The sequence below is a fragment of the Lactuca saligna genome, chromosome 5 (assembly GCF_052625555.1).
Source record: "Lactuca saligna cultivar CGN05327 chromosome 5, ASM5262555v1, whole genome shotgun sequence".
NCBI classification, from domain to species: Eukaryota; Viridiplantae; Streptophyta; class Magnoliopsida; order Asterales; family Asteraceae; genus Lactuca; species Lactuca saligna.
Window position 1 is genome coordinate 42,395,979 of NC_136421.1, and position 18,477 is coordinate 42,414,455.

Genomic DNA, 18,477 nt, shown 5'->3' on the forward strand with positions numbered 1-18,477 from the left:
GTGTACTCGTTAACTAGATATTTCGTTTTTGCTTATAGAAAATATTCCTTTTTAAAAATCGGGCTTGTCAAAAATGATCCAACATTTTGATGATGACAAATGGTTCTTTTTTTTTTTTTTTTAGATTTATCAAATAAGACTCATACTTGTCAAAAGGTGGCTCAAAACTATGTGAGTTGTTGGAGGTGATACATTTCCTTCAAAATACTTGTTTAAGAAATTTTTGGACGTAAATACTTATGATTTTTGTCATAAAAATTTGTAACTCATATCTTGTAACATACGAGTTTCTTGTTTCTTTACATAAATTGTGAAATATGAATCAAACTCTTGAATCTTGCTCAAGATTTCAAGTTCTTGGAGTTTTCATAACTTTAGCACATGACACTTTATCATACAGTCATAGCAAGCAATTAATCAAGGTTTAAAACAAGGTTTTTGACTTGTATTCTCCCTTCAAAAACAATAAAACTCGAAAAAGTAGGGGTATGAAGCTCACCTTGAGTTGGTTGGAATGATGGGATGAAGATCTCAAGCCTAAGCTCTTGGATGAGTTGAGGAACTTCCTGGGAAGGAATGTTGTCCTAAGGGTTTTTATCACATATTATTATAAGCAAAATAATATGGCTTTATCTTGCAATTTATGTAAAATACTAGATTAATGGAATATCTAACCTAAAAATCTTAAGGAGAACTGGAAGAGTTAAGCCTTAACAAAATCCTTGCTCTTGCTCTTCAGGGAAGTATTTGAGAGGATATGAGGGAATAAGAGAAATGGTGGGGTTTGATATTCTCCAACTCTCGTTGTTTTAAGGGAAAAAAAAAGAAAAAAAGGTGTGTGTATGTGTGTTGGGGGGGTGGGGTGGGGGGGTGGGGGGAGGGAACTATGTGCATGGAAATATGATGGTTCAAACATTGTTACTTGGTAAATAATGCATGGTTACTGTGATTTGCATTGAGAATGGGAATTACATCAAATCACAAAGTCAAACCCTCTTATCCTTATCCTTATCTTATTCTTATATTGATTTTAAAATAATACCCTTATAACTCTTAAATAGTATTTTATGTAAATATGTTTTAAATGTTCAAATTTAACATAAATTAGGGGTTTAGGGGGTGTAAGTTATGAAAAATACGAGTTTGGTGGGATTTCCGACGTCAAAATGCCTTAAAATGAAGAAAAGTTCCGAAATGGTTTGAAATCCGGAGTGTAGTCCGAAATCTGCGAGGGTCCGAAGGGTATTAGGGCGTTCTGGGGTCATTTGGCAATATCCAGAGTCAGATGGGCGAGTTCCGAAGTCGGTGCCCAAATTCCAGAGTCAAGCCTTTTTTCCGAAGTCAACACTTGTCCGGAACCATTTCTTCCGAGGATGCGAGGGTTCCGAAGTAACAAGACTTTCGACCCGGAGTGCGAAACTGTCCGGTTCAAAGCTGAGGCTTCTAGGGTGAAACGTTCCGGAGAGGAGGTGTTCCGAAGCAAAGGCGGGGGGGGGGGGGGGGGGTTTCCGAGATGTGAATCTTCCCGGTTCCTTAGGAGGTATTCCGGACCAAGAATGTTCTTTTGGGTTTTCTCCATCGGTTTTGAGCTGTTTTCGACTAAGGAAGATACATAGAGACATTTGAGATACATAGAGAGATTTGGGAGAGATTTAAGATACTTAGAGAGATTTGGGAGATATTGAGAGATGTAAATGCTTTGTATTATAACAATACATGGTTCCTAAGGTATCATAATGTAAACCTTAATGCGTTGATACAAGCCTTACAATAGTTGATGCTTATATGAGAAACATAATTTCCTAGCTAAAAATGCTAGTTGTGACAGACGACAAATTTTGAAACATTTCAAAACTATCTAGATCAAAATTCAAATAAAACAATTAAACAATTAATTGGTGGTTATCTAATTTTTACCTAATCCAATTACATACAAGATAACTGATCAAATAATTCAAATAATTAAGATTTATCATATACGACAATAATTATCTAATTAAATGACAAAAATCTTTTATTTTAACAAGGATAGTCATAAGGAATCAATAAAATTTGTATTTTATCAATTAGAAACAGTTATGGTAATTATCCTAAGTCAAAACTAGCAAAAATCCTGAATATCCCTCTATCTGATAACCCGACTCGTTGAGCCCCTTACAAGACTCGACGAGTTCATCTTACTTATCGAGTACCTCATAGGGCTCGATGAGTCTGTAAGCAGATAACACAAAAATCGATTTTTAGCAATGAACAAATACACCATGCATCAAATACAATAGAAACCAAGCAAGGCTCTGATACCACTGATGAGTTTTGAGCAAAAGAACATCCTATGTGCACATGCAAAACCCTAAAGCTTTGGATCTAGGTTTCTTTATTGTACATGCAAATTTATCCAAAGCTTGTAAACCCTAATCTAGCATACTATGAAAACGAGATCTATAATAAAACAACTTTAGATGATACCTTTCAATAGTTGCAAGAATCTTCAATCTTCAAGAGCTTAGTATCACACGTGTATACCTCTAATGGCTTACAAACACCAAGGCAAGAAGATGATTTAGAAGAGAGAAGGAGAAAGGCACAATTTCGGCTATATCAACTCTAGGGTTTCTTAAGGTAGCCGAAAACTGAATCCCTAGGGTCCCTTAAATAGCTGAGCTGCTAGGGTTTCAATCAAAACCCTAATTAGATGACTTAGGCCTTAAGCAACTTCAAGAACCTTCTGGAATAAGGCCCCTTGGACGAAATTAGAGTGGGCTTCCAATCTAAATTCCCCACCCCCCCCGCCCCCCTATATACATAAGGATTCACAGCCCAAAATCAATTATCTTATAACTGACAGTTCCAATCCCCCTTATTTAATTAATCTCTTTTAGCCACAAAATTAACTCTTAATTAATTCTTGACCAATATTAATTAAACTATATAATTTCTCTTTAAATATTTTATTCATATAATATATTAATAAACCATAATAACCTCTCTCTATCTACAAATCATCCTGTCTCGTTGTTTTAGTGAAGACAACCCAAAAAGATCATGCATAACCGAGTCAAATACATATTAAATATAGTTACAAGCTTAGAGACTAATCCAACAAAAACTCTACTATTTTGAAGTTTTTGGGATTGATTAGTTAGTGTCATGAAAATAGTTTATAAAAAACCTTTCTCATTATGTTCTTATTGTAATATCATCCTATTCCATTCAACAAAGAAAATAAACCTCTTCCCTATGAAAAACGGGAATAAATCAAGTTCAACAAGGAATGTTCCATTATTTTCTTTTATGACAAACAAACATTTATTTATTTATTTATTTATTTATTTTATTTATTTATTTATTTTTCCAATTCTACGGTAATGCTCTATTTCATTCTTTTGTATGCACTATCCGTTGAAGATGCTCCGAAATCCTTTTCTTGGCTCTTAAGTTAGTCATCTATTAGGAGAGTTTCCTATTTGTTACGAGTTTTAGAATTTGTTTAGAACTTTTTTAAAGATTATTATATAACATCATGGAGATGTCTTATTTATTTATTTATTTATTCCTATGTTTCTTTTTTTCTTCTCTCTTCTTAATTGTAACCGTTCAATAATAGTGTTCATAGCGGGGTTTCCCAATTTTGAGTTTCCATGTGTTTTTATTGCTTTATTGCTTTCATTTATCATTGTGGTTGTTTCCTGTTGAATCTTTTTTATAACACTATTCTCTAATAGAAGTAGTTCGTTTACATAAGCTGAATCTTTAATGGAACAATACAATAACTAAGGATTTAAAGAAAAATGAAACTAGCGATAGAACAAAGAATGTATGATATTCACATTTTTTGGTAAACCCACACTGTTGGAGATCATTAGGTATAGCGGTTTTAAGCAGGTTTTGAAAATTAGATTTGATTCAAAACCAGGTATTAGGGGTGACAATCCTCGATCCAATCCGTAACCCGACACTGACCCAACACGAAAATAAACGAGTTTGAGTTGAGATTTTTGACCCACCAACCCGCCAACCCGCCAACCCGTTTATTTCATGGGTTGATTTGGGTTACCTGTTTGGGTTCGCGGGTCAACCGCCAACCCGATTATATATATATATATATATATATATATATATATATATATATATATATATATATATATTGTTTATTTATTTATCAATTTTGAATATTTGATTATCGTTTAATCGTTTTCCGAATTCCAAAACTACAAAACATTTTCGAGTGGACTTAACGTGCCCTAACCCCTAAGAAGCCCTAATTAAAAAGAAATTCAGTCTTTAGTCTCCAAACTCACGACTCCGTGTCTCCTATCTCCATCAATTGAGGCGTCGAGTTATCGACTATTATAATATCGCATGCACACAACTCGCCGTCTTGTCCTCTGGCTGTCGCACACCACTCATCTTTGTCACTCCTATTTATGACTTTATGTTAAATGTTTAAGACTTTATGATTTCATTTTATTTGTATTTTTTAATTTTATTTTAAAATATTTTGTTTATTAAATGAGTTATACGGGTTGGATACGACCCACTGACTCACGAACCCAGAAACCATATATACTTATACGGGTTATATGAGTTGGGTTGAGTTGATGTTTTCAACCCGCCAACCCGTGACCTGCCAACCCATCAACCCATATAATATGAGTTGGGTTAGGTCAATGTATTCCGACCTATCAACCTGTGATCCGCCAATTCAAACCCAACCCAATTGCCAGACTATGTGCCTTAATTAAGTTAAAGAATAAAGGCAATGAAGGTGGTGTTGATGCTTAGTTATAGAGTTAATTACATTATTAACCATTACTACTAACCTTCTCTCTATCGGCCACATGCAACACACGTGCACAAAAGAGAAAAGAGTCTCCAACTTGAAAAATTAGAGCCAAAAAAGGGAGATGGTGGGACCATGGGAGCATCTATGGCCCTATATATAGAACTGTTACCCCACCGCAAATGCAGCTAACCACAAGGTTATTTATTATTAATTAGTGTTTCCTCAGCCACTCACTTCTCCCGGATTCTTCCCCTTGCACATAAACTACATGCATATATAAAGAGTAAAGACCCTCTCATATGAGAACTACTTCCCAAAACAATCAAGCATATACATAATGTGGGGTCATAATTATTCAACTACTAATTATGGCCATATTTGCAACACTCCCACAATGCCTTGTTTATGCACAGGTTGCCATGCAAACTTGTATCATGACTATACCAACAACTGGTACAATAATCATCTACTAGCGTATCAAGGACCCCCTCAAACTCCTGTTAATTACAATCCTCAAAATCCTATCTTTCATGATCAGGAAGCCATGGTTACCAATGATATTGATTCTTGGTTGCTGCTAAATCCTGCAGATCAAAACTTTAACCAGCACCAGGGTCACTTTAATCCTCAGGCCTGTATGCAACAGGTAAATCACCATGGAAATCATGGTGACCACCACCACCACCACCACCACCACCACTACCACCAACAACAACCACAACCACAACAACAACAACAACAACAACAACATCAAGAGATGTATGATTTTTCAAAAGTCGATTTGGATAACAGTACTCCTGCAAGCTTTTTTAATGTAAGCTTTGGTGTTCTTTTTTCTCTCAAAATATGAGTGCCCCCAGAAACTGTGAGCTTCATCTCTAAGAGACCATATATATATATATATACCTAGGGTTTCCTTTTGTCCTTTTTTTATAGATTTATCCTTTGGTCTCTTGATGACACTTTTTTTCGCTTTATTTCAAATTTCTTGGTGTACTTTATGCCAGGAAGTTGGGCGATGTCCTAAAAGTAACAATCATTCTCTTTCTCTTTGAAGAGCTTATGTGAATAAGCTTCTAGCACTAGATATATAATTTCCACCTGTCACATTCCATAAAGAACTTCTTGTCTGCCAGGTATGTACTGACTTGCCTTTTTAAATGATCAAAGGCTTCTTGTCATGTATGTGAAAAAACTTAAAAGTATTTAATGAGTGAGAACTTGCTTCTTCAATTTATTTTTTTGATTTTCCTGATGACTTTTAAGCTTAGATTTTAGAAGATTTGGAACTAATCAAAAGTATATATATATCCTTTTAACAAACTCTCAGGCATCCCTCCCTGCCATTGTACCAGAGACGACACCTGGCAGCTACTCAAACACCGAGGATTGGTCGATAGCAGATGAATTCTCTTTCCTGCCATTTCACCCTGGAAATCTAATAGAGGAAGCTGTTGGAAGCAACTCAAACACAACTAGCTTATCATCGGGAAGAAAACAAAAACTTGATGCGTCAGATAAGCCATTTAAATTTCCTCCTATGAGCAGGCAAGATAAAGTCCAAAGGTATTTTGAAAAAAAGAAAACAAGAAAATACGAGAAGAAATTAATGAAATATTCTTCAAGGAGAACTTATGCACAGACTCGGCCTCGAATACGGGGGAGGTTTGCAAGGAGGTCTCAAGTGGATGCACAGTGAGATTTTGCTGATGAAAAACACATGCAGCTGTTCAAGTGGACTGCTGTTAATTAATTAATAGCAATATAAGAAAGCATGAGCAATCATCATATATAGGTTGCTAGAGCATGCAATATTATAGTGCACTCCTCTATGAGATGCATATTTTGTTATCTTTCTTGAAGGACATTTAAAAGAGAACCACTTCACTGGACCATTTAGTGTTCTTTCTTAAATGTATATGTTTGCTTGCGCTAATGGTAAGAATGTGAGAATCTATAGGTGGGTATCACCTTTCTTGCTCTGTAGATCTGTAATTAATTTATCTCGCCATGTAAGTTATGGGGCCGGTTGATGGTTGGTGACGACACCCGGGGTGAGGGTGACATTCACAACACATATATTTAAATTTAAAGTACGACAAAAGAATGAGAACATTGACTTATATGGTTCACATGATCAATATGAATCAATTTGGGAGCATTTTTCTAATTTAATTCAATTAGTGTGTAACTTTAGAAGATATCTAGGGTAAATAGAGAGTAGACTTGAAGATATATCGAGGTGGATAGTACAGTTTCTTGCCAATGTCTCTACTTTTGTTAGCGGCTAGTGATGGTTGTAATGGCAATGAGATAGTAAAGAATAAGATGATGTAAAAGTAATAAGCCACTTTCTTATATATTTATATATATACAAGGATAGTAAAAATGCATATCTTCTTGTAAGATAAAGCAATAGTTACAAAGGGAAGTGCACCTCCTTTTTTGAACGAGGGACCACATTTGCAAGGAAATAATTTTACTATATATAGTAGTCAGGTTGCATTTACTCTTGATAGGTTCCCACAGTGGGGACTTGTTCGTGTTATTTTTCACAGGGACAATAAGAATCATAAAGCTATATTTTTTGATAAAAATGAGTAAACATGTTACAAGATAGAAATCCTAAGTTATCTATTTCACACAAAAACCGAATTTTCCTGATGTGTTTACTCTCTTTCCACAAAAGTTTATTAATTATTAAAAAGAATATAAGATAAGAATCTTAAAAAAGGACTCTTTTTAACTTTTAGGTATCATCAATTACAATCCTTGTTTGTCATCTGAAAAGGCTTACAACTTTAATTTGACAACCTACAATTAAACTATAAGAGGCAAAATGGGCAGGTTGGGTAATGGACAAACTTTAACATATATTGTCTTTTCCACATGCAAGAAAAAAGTGTACAACTTGTGGCCCCACACAGAATGTACAAAGAGGATATGATGTAATGATGTTGTGTATTGTGATGAAAGCAAGCGAGAACAAAGCTGTTACAAGACCATTAAAATGTTATATGGCTGTGCTTTTTACCCTTTTGATGGTCCAATCTTCTCTTCACTTTTTCACTTCTATGGGCATCTAATTCTGCACTCTCATTGGTTTAAATTTTATTATTCATGCAAACCTCTCCGATCATTACTCATTTACCATATCAAATAATCTATCAAGAATTAAGGTGTTGTTTCTTTTTGACTTAATGGGAAACATGACTTCATCTACAAATTAAATATATAGTGTTATTTCTTTTTGACTTACTATAAACCAATGGGCTTCATGGGTTAAGTGAGAGGATGGTGTCTTTAAAGATTAACACCTCATTGTTTACGTTGCTATCCTTTAACCAAACTCTCTCCTTTTTTTAGAACCTATTCAAACTCTCTCTTGCTTCCATCCCTCATATTCTTCCACAAGAATAGTCATGTATTGCTACATATTACTAATCATGTAGTTAACTTTATAACTTTTGTGTTCATTTACAATTTAAATTAGAACAAGTCTCAAATAAATAGTCAATTATTATTCAGCATCACTTCTAGACAATGCTTATGGACATAAGGGTGGTCATCTTTTTGTATTTAGATTGTTCATACATTCCAAAAAAGAAACCGTCTGTATACACAACATTTACTTCAAACAGATAACATCCATCCTTTCAAACTCCACCTATAAAGAGGGAGAAAAGAGAAACAAAACAAAAAAAAAACCCTAAGTCAATTATATATCCACCATGAGTATTAATATGTCTAGCACAAATGTGTTATAGCTTTTTTACTTAATTAGAACAAATTTAACTCAACTATGCATCATCTCAACTAAAGTTTCAAAGTGAAGTATATGCAATAACTAATAGCAACTTCACGGCTAAAAATGAAGCGAATATGATAGTCATATAGTGGCATGTGTTTGATTGCACTTTTCACCTCCCAAATCAGGAATGATATGCACCAAGAGGAGTTGGAATAAAGATATGGTTGCTTACAAGACTCCATGTGTATAAATTTACCGTACACTTTTTTTTTCTAAATTCTAGTATGCACGAAACAAATCTTGCCCAAGCAATTTGGATCAAAAATAGAGACTTGGACCACACTTTATAAGGGAAAGGATCAAAGGATCTGCTTCAAGGCTGCCATTGGCTACTCACCCACCTTTAACTTTTCACAAAAGAAATCCAGTCCGAATTAGATTTTAGCACCACTATATCAGAATGATCAGATACACCGTAAATGTTTAGGGCCATACAGGAAGAGATAAAGATAACCATGAGTATACTAAAAATGCTATTCTGTATTATTCTAACATATTGCACTTGTCATTTTGTGAGTGTGGGTAAATATACATATCTTTTTTAGTTGTATCTTTGGTTCTAGTTGTCAACATATGTCATTAAAATTGTAAGGGTAACCAATCTTACTCTCCATCTTACCATTGAACTTGTCTCTCTTTCAAAAAATACATCTTACATTCAACTTGTCTCCCTTTAAAAAAAATACAATGATGACCATTGTAGGTTTTGTTGTACACATTTAATCGTTAATATTTTTTCAGACAAATTGCACAAAAGAGACCATGTTTCACCTATATTTCTCGATTTTGACACTATTTTTTTTTTAAAATTTTTTTTAATTTTTTTTTTAAGTTTTAAATCCAATCACTACAAGGAAAAAGGCTATCGGTAAAAGACCAAAATGTCGCCGGTAATACTAATAGCGGTGACGCGTCACCGGTACTGAGTCGCCGCTACTGCTTCGTTGCTATTGATCCTTTTGTCGCTGCTAATGAGAAACGTCGTCGCTATTGAGCGTGTCGCCGCTAATGAGTCGCGTCGCCGCTAATAACTATGTCGCCGGTAATGAGTCTTGTTGCCGGTAATAGTATCGCCGGTAATAACAATTTTCATTTTTAATTTTTTTTTAATTAATGCATGATTTTGATTGCCGGTAATAATATCGTCGGTAATTACATAACAATATTCGATTAAATATCAAAAATAATAGTGTCGACGTTAATTACAAAACAAACATCCGATTAAATATAAAAAATATCGCGTCAACGCTAATTACAAAACAAACATCTGTTTACAATTAAATATCAAAAGTCATAATATCTGATTAAATATAAAAAGTAATAATGACGCCCGGTAATTACAATAAACAATTAACCAAAATTTTACAATCTACCAAGTAGCAATTAAAGCGTGACAACATATGCAAATAAAACGCATCCTTACATACCATCATCTTTCTTCCCATCGTTTTCTTGATTATTTTAGGATTGAAAAAACGAATAAAGCTCATCCCTACATGTCGGGTCGCTGAACATTGCATGAAGATTTTTCAACTACATAATTAATAACAACATATATAAATTTATAAGTTAGATTGTTAAACATAAACAAAAACTATCAACATAAATTGCTATTTTTAAACAAAGATAGAAAACCAAAGTACATTGCTATTTCTTGCACTTGGGACAAAAACTCAATTACCAAACTTTTTAACAAATAATCACCACAAAACCAAAATTACCAAATCAACGTGCATTTTACGATGTTAAAGTAGATTGCTATTTTTAAACAAAGATAGAAAACCAAAGTACATTGCTATTTCTTGCACTTGAGACAAAAACCCAATTACCAAACTTCTTAGCAAATAATCACCACAAAACCAAAATTACCAAATCAACATGCATTTTATAATGCTAAAGTAGATTGCTATTTTTAAACAAAGATAGAAAAACCAAAGTACATTGCTATTTCTTGCACTTGGGACAAAAACCCAATTACCAATCTTTTTAGTAAATAATCACCACAAAACCAAAATTACCAAATCAACATGCATTTTACAATGCTAACGTAGATTGCTATTTTTAAACAAAGATAGAAAACCAAAGTACATTGCTATTTCTTGCACTTGGGACAAAAACCAAAGTAGATTGTTTTACCTGTGATGGTTGTGATGATTATTGTGATGGTTGCGAAGGCTGTGGAATCGACAGGAGAGCAGAAGGTTTACGACCAATGCCTCTAATATGGCAACGTCGCTCTTCTAATACTTTCTCGAATGCAACTCTTTCTTGAGTGGGTGTTAACTCACTTTCACCTTGAGTTTGTTCTAACAGCTCTTCAAATAACCGATATCATCATACCCTCCAACTAACATAAAATATTCTTTTGTGTCGGCTTTACGTTCTCGATAACCTTTTAACAAAGCTGCTTGAAAACCCTCTGTCAACAGATTAGCTTGTACATCCTGGTACATCTGATCAAAATCAATCTTTGTCTACAAAAGAAGTTAACCAAGTAAAAAACAGTTATAGTTAACCATATAAAATATATTTAAATAAATAATTACCGTTAAATGTTGTAATACGATGTCCCGTATTGAAGGGGAAACTCTTTCCCAAGTCCATTTGTCAAAAGGGACCATCAGCCACATTGTTTTTCCAACTTCTCGGGAAAACATGTCTTTTGGCTCTCCTACGGGATCAAATGTGATATCCATATCATATTGTATGCTAATTGGTTTCCCCTGGTTCCGTAAAATTGCTTTTTCAAGTTTTATATTTTTTGCTTTGCCTCGAACTTTCCTTCGGGCACGTTCCTCAACTACAAATATAATTAAAAATTATTAGAAACGATATTTAATTTATAATAATTGAACAAAAATATTAAATAAAAATTCATACTAAGACTTACCGTCCTGCTTGTGATGACCAGCACCTCTACCACCTGAGATAGGTGGGTCCTTAGCTCTGTCTCCCCTGTGTCCACGACCCATGACAACAGTCATGGTATACATAAATAAAAGCCATATTCTCATTATTTCCTGAAAAATTATAAGATATACAAATACAATTTTTATTACAGATACACATTACATAGAAATAAACATTTACATAGGAATACACATTTCTATATACAACTAGATATCCAAATAAAGTTGATATTACAAACACATATTACAAATACACATTACATAATAACTATTCTAATCAGAATCTTCCTCATATCCTTTAGTGTCTTCTTCGGTATCATAATCAGAATCGGTCTCATCGTAATCAGTCTCGCAATCAGAAACATCATTGATTCTACCAGTTGGCAGAGTAACTTCAGTTGCACTTTCTACATCAACAATGACTCTAGGAATGTTTTGAAAGTACATGCTAAAATCTATGAAAAGTGCAGCATCGGATGAAGAGATATTTTGAAGTACATCGACATTGTCTACATTTTCGTGTGAGACATTGTCAACATTTTGAACAAGATCATCGTTCGATGGTAGATCCCAAATACTTTGATGATTAACATGCTCGACAACACACCGATGGTTATTGTTTGGTTCTCTGATGTAGAACACTTGTTTGGCTTGTGAAGCATATATGAGTTGATAATCTTTGTATGCTTCACGTCGTGTGTTGATACTGGTGAAATTATCACTAGAAATAGCTCTTGTTCGAGTATCAAAAAACTTGCAATGAAATAGTACAGTTGAATAATCATGTGTATACCTCAACTCTATAATCTCTTCTAACTGGCCATAATATTTCTCGCCTTTCTCACCCACCGCTAAAACCCCAGAGTTTTGTGTTATACGTTGTGTGTCACGACTAAGTACCATAAACCTAACACCATTGACTATACATGCGGTGTAAGAATAAGCATTCATTTGCGGACCCATTGCAAGAGCCGACAACTCTTTGTGGAATTCTGGAGAGTTTTCTATTTTCATTTGATGAACCTAGCAATTATAAACTAATATGTATTATGTATTCGTTAGATTAATGAAACAGATTTGTTTATTAATTTATATTACCTTTTCACGAAACCAATTACGAAATTCTCTCTTTTCATCACTTTGGGGATGCTCAGATTTGAATTTCCTATGTTGATGACCAAAAGATATAAATTTAAAAAGATAAAAAAAAATTAAGGATGAAAGTTAGAGATAAGATTAATTACTTGATATACTGTCTGTCTTCTTCACAACTATTCAATACAAACCATTCCATGTTATACATTTCCGTTAAATTAAGAGTTTTGATTTGAGTTGTGCTGGTCGGTCGACATTTAGACTCAAACATCCAAACTTTGTTTTTTCAATGACAACATCTTCATTTCTTTCTGGACGATTCTTTACATCTTGAAGGTACATCGTACAAAATGATAAAACTTCTTTAGCAACATAACCCTCAGCTATAGAACCTTCCGGCTTCGCCTTGTTTCTGACATAGTTTTTTAGTCTTTCATAACCTTTCGAAGGGATACATCCATCTCATACATATCGGGCCTCCGACAATCGTTTCATCAGGTAAATGCAAAAGTAAATGAACCATAATGTCAAAAAACGCTGGAGGATAAATCAATTCTAACTTGCACAAGATTGCAATAATGTCTAATTTTGCTTTTCTCATATCCTCCACCTTCAATGTTCTGGAACAAAGCTGCTTGAAAAATGTACAAAGGTCTACAGTAGGTGTATACGTATCTTTGTCTTACAACCCTCTTACTCCAATCGGTATCAAACGTTGCATAAGAATGTGGTGGTCATGCGATTTCAACCCAATAATTTTAGTATTGATATCGTTCACTTTCTTACTGATGTTAGAACCAAATCCATACGACAGTTTAACATCTTTTATAGATTGACAAAAGAGTTGTCGACTAGATTTCGTGAAAGAGTATCTTGCTTGGGGACTATGAAACTTGTCACCATTTTTTTTGCAACCATTCATTTTTCCGAATGTTTAGAATTCTCAAGTCCTCTCGTGCATTTGATGTGTCTTTGTTTTTATCGTTCATTAGAAGAGTACCTAACAAACTCTCGTCCACATTTTTCTGGACATGCATGAGATCTATATTGTGTTTCAACTATAGAGAAGACCAATACTCGAGTTCGTAGAAAATTCTTCGTTTCGACTAGTTCAACTCGTAATCTTGTTGCTTTGGCTCCCCGCCTCCATGCTCAGGATGTTTACTCGGTTTACGAGTTAGTAGGCGACCTAGTTGCTCTTGTATGTCATCATTACTAAAGTGTCTCGAAGCGGGTCTTGTCTCTTCCATCCCGTTAAAGTCCAACCTCTTTCTTAACAGATCATTAGCATCTAGGAAATGACGATGACCGATATATACGACTTTGTTTGTTGCACGGTATGAAGGAATGTCTTCATTGCAAGTAGCACATGCTCTATACCCTTGCCTACTCCAACCTGATAGACTATTACGAGCTGGCCAATCGTTTATTGTCCACAAAAACATAGCTCTCATCGTGAAGAATGTGTTTGTCGCCGCATCTTTAATACGTACCCAAAAATGTTTAAGCTCTTCCACCAACGGTCTAAGGAAAACATCCATATCCTTTCCAGGAGCTTTCGGGCTTGGAATCAACAAAGTAAACATGAATGATGACTCTTTCATACAAAGCCAGGGTGGCAGATTGTATGTGGTGAGTATGACCGACCATGTGCTATGTGGATTACACATGTTTCCAAATGGATTGAAACCGTCAGCTGTAAGACCTAGGCGTACATTACGGGGTTTAGTTGAGAAGTCGGGGTATTTTTTTATCAAAATCTTGCCAATGTTCCCCATCAACAGGATGAAGCATGACACCATCTTCTGAACGTATGGTACTATGCCAAATCATATTTTTGGCAGTGTGCCTCGAACAATATAAACGTCGTAGTCTAGGGGTCACATGAAAGTACCGTAACACCTTATAAGGTACTTTGTTACCCTTGGTGTTTTTATCGATCCATCGGATCTCTTTACAAACGGGACAAACTTGCAATGAACCGTGTTGTTTCCAAAAGAGACAACAATCGTTTTTGCACACATGTATCAACTCATACCCCAGACCAATAGACTTTAGTTTCTTTTTGGCTAGATAATGTGAAAGGGGAACCTTGTTGCCTTTGGGAAATGCTAATTGCAACAACTCAAGGAGTTGATCAAATAAACTATCAGTCCATTTGTTGTTCACCTTGATATGCATTAACTTTGCTAGAAACTCAAGGGAAGGAAAAATGCAACAATGATACAATTGAGTTTCCATTTCTTCTAACAACTGTGCAAAATCATCATCCACACCGCTACCCCTTGTATTCGAGGTTCCTTCATCAAGATTGGTATCATTTTCTCTCGACTCCCACATCACATCGTCGATTAAATCGGCCGTTTCGTTACCTGGCAAGACGTCTGGAGAAATAAAAGATTCACCATGATAGATCCAAATTTTGTACGGCTTACTGAAACCATTTATAAATATATGGCATTTAACTGCAGTCGTGTACTTGAAGTAACGGTTATCACATTTTTCACACGCACATCTGATTTTACCATTACTATCAAGGTGTGACTTGGACTTATCGATAAAAGCTTTGAGTCCTGCTTGGAACTCGGGATGGTTTCGATATGGATTAGTAGTCCAACTTTTATTAATAGACATTATGTTGCTGAAATATAATTTTGGGTTTAGAGTTTAGTATACTGAATTAACATTGTTTTTTTTTTTTTTTTTTTTTCAATCCACATTTTTTTACAATTAAAATAATAAAAAAAATAAAAAATAAAAAAATAAAAAAATTAAATTAAATTTTTTATATATGCCTTTTTTTAATTAATTTTAATTACAATTACTTGTAATTTATATATGCAAAAGTTGTAAATATTAAATAAAAGGGTCAAAGATCCATAAAAAACATTTCTTACTATTGTAAGTTAACTACATAACTTATTGGTTAATTTGAGTTTAGCTTGGGTAGAAACTAGAAACTTTCTATTATTTGTATACAAGTTTTTAAACAATTTTAAAACATTTTTTTTGTGTTTTTTTTCCAATTATAACAATAATTTTTTTTCCAATTATAACATCCTACTTATAAGAAAACCACATAATTTACATAATACATAAGAGCATGAAATTCACATACTTTTACATACATATTATGTTGTTGTGTTGTATTTTTTTACCGTCGAGATTAATATATATATATATATATATATATATATATATATATATATATATATATATATATATATATATATATATAACTTATAACATTATATAAATATGTTGCAAATAAAAAATTTAAAAACTAAAAAAGACATGAAAATATAAATATGAAACTATAGAAATATAACATTATAAGTTAATTTGAAGATTATAAGTTAACTATATAACTTATTGGTTAATTTGGGGTTAGTTTGGGTAGAAACTAGAAACTTTCTAGTATTTGTATATAAGTTTTTAAATAATTTTATAACATTTTTTTGTGTTTTTTTTCCAATTATAACAACATTTTTTTTTTCCAATTATAACATCCTATTTATAAGAAAACCACATACTTTTACATAATACATAAGAGCATGAAATGCACATACTTTTATATACACATTATGTTGTAGTGTTGTTCTTTTTTATCGTCACGATTAATATATATATATATTATTTATAACATTATATAAATATGTAGCAAATAAAAAATTTAAAAACTAAAAAAGACATGAAATATAAATATGAACTTATAAATTAATTTGAAGATTATAAGTTAACTATATAACTTATTGGTTAATTTGGAGTTAGCTTGGGTAGAAACTAGAAACTTTCTAGTATTTGTATATATGTTTTTAAACAATTTTATAAAAAAAAATTATGTTTTTTTTTTTTTTTTTTTTTTTTTTTTTTTTTTCCAATTATAACAATAATTTTTTTTTTTAATTTTTTTTTTCAATTATAGCATCCTACTTATACCAAAACCACATACTTTTACATAATACATAAGAGCATGAAATTCACATACGTTTACATACATATACCACATATACACCAAATACAAATACATACACATACACAAAAAATAACATCATACTTAAACCAAGTACACATAATTTCACATATATAGATAATCACATACTATTTATACCAAATACAAAAGTTTCACAATCATATACCACATTTACAACAAACATACATACATTCACATACACACAATGATATCCTACTTATAACAAATACATACAATTTCTATCAAATACTCATATACCACATATACATCAAACACACATACATTGACATATATACACCAAATTCACATATATTCATACAAATACCAAATGTACAATCTAATTTTCACATATAAAAATTTTCACATAATTTCACAAACACATACAAAATTCACAAAAAATGAAATAATAGAACCTGTAGTGGCGGAAATCAACAGATATGTAGCCGAAAAAATTGGTCTTCACCCGAATGTCCCTAAAGGCATAACTACAAGTGGAAGTAAAACAACAATCAAATTCATTTTTTTCTAATCCAAAGATAACACCACCAAAAACAAGAAATTGAACAATTTATTTCCATTTAATCATCAAATGCAGCTATAAATTGAAATTAACATACAAATTAGAAAGGAAACAAGAAAATCAACTTACCTATCTTCAAGAAACGGAGCTAGAAATCGGTCCCAAAAGCCCTAACCACCCCTTGATCCTTAATCTCACACAATGTGGGGAGATATGTAGTTGGAACAACCAATTTGAATAGAAACTCGGTATAAGGTGAAAGAGGCGACTGTGAATGATGAAGAAACATAAAGCAAATGGGTGAAATGAAGAAACTGCGTGTGTTTTTTTTTTTTATCTGCGTGAGCCTTTAGCGGCGACAACTAGGTCTTTACCGGGAACAAAGGTCAATAGCGGCGACAAACTGGAGGGAAGGGTACCGTGTCATTTTTAGTGAACTATTAGCGACGGTATTTTTTAACCTTTAGCAGCGACACATATGTCGTTGGTATTAGGTTAGTCAGGATAAGGGACCCCAACCGTTGGATTGAATATCTGATCGAACAGCTTAGATGTACGGAGGGGGAAAGCGCGGATTCGGGTGGTAACCCTTTAGCGGCGACACTATTATCGGAGACATAGACTTTTAGCGGCGACAATATCTAGAGTCGCCGATAAAGACCATTGTCGCCGGTAATAGCATCGCTGCTAAAGGGTGATTTTCTTGTAGTGAATACTATGTTTTCACTTATTTTTTTTTTCTGATTTTGACACTATATTTTTAAATTGGTTTTAATGTTGACCATTTACCATGTCACATTCATGTTACCCATTTTTCAGTTGAAGTGACATGCTAAGGTGACTTATTTTTAGAATGTGTTGCTGACATGACATGATGACGTGTCACTATTTGGTGACAACACGTTTAGAGTGTCAAAATTGAAACAAGATCTAAAATTTTATGACATTTGTGCTATAAAATAACGAATCATATGTGCAATTTATTACAATACTAATGAACAAAACTTCAACTTTGTTGGTAAAAGAGTATAGAAAAATATTCAAAGAAAGTGTAAGAAATTTGATGCTAGAGAAGTGTGATTGGCAAATGAGAAAATATTAAGCTTTCATTTGTATGTTATCTTGCAATAAAAAAGCCTTCCTTTCTTGGACTCTTTTGTCCCTTGTTTCATTTATCTTTAGGTTACCGATTATCTATTTTGCTTCAATACAACAAGATTTGGTTAGTGCATTCTAAAAAGACAAATCTTAAGGAAAAGATAATGTTGGTAGTTCTCACATGTTAAATACACCTTTTTATCTTGGACAAAAACTATATCTACTTCAGCATGCTTTAAAATAAAGTTTACCGCCCCTACTTTTCTTGGATATTTACATAAATCCAAT

At 33.4% G+C, this 18,477-nt stretch overlaps 1 protein-coding gene across 1 annotated transcript; it reads left to right on the plus strand.

Annotated features, from left to right (window-relative positions):
- The first annotated feature begins 5,104 nt into the window (after window positions 1–5,104).
- Window positions 5,105–6,906, plus strand: LOC144997812 (uncharacterized). The gene is made up of 2 exons (XM_078957680.1): window positions 5,105–5,597; window positions 6,114–6,906. The coding sequence occupies exons 1-2, from the start codon at window positions 5,121–5,123 to the stop codon at window positions 6,480–6,482; spliced, it is 846 nt and encodes a 281-aa protein (XP_078813806.1). The 5' UTR covers window positions 5,105–5,120; the 3' UTR covers window positions 6,483–6,906.
- Window positions 6,907–18,477: the final 11,571 nt, after the last annotated feature.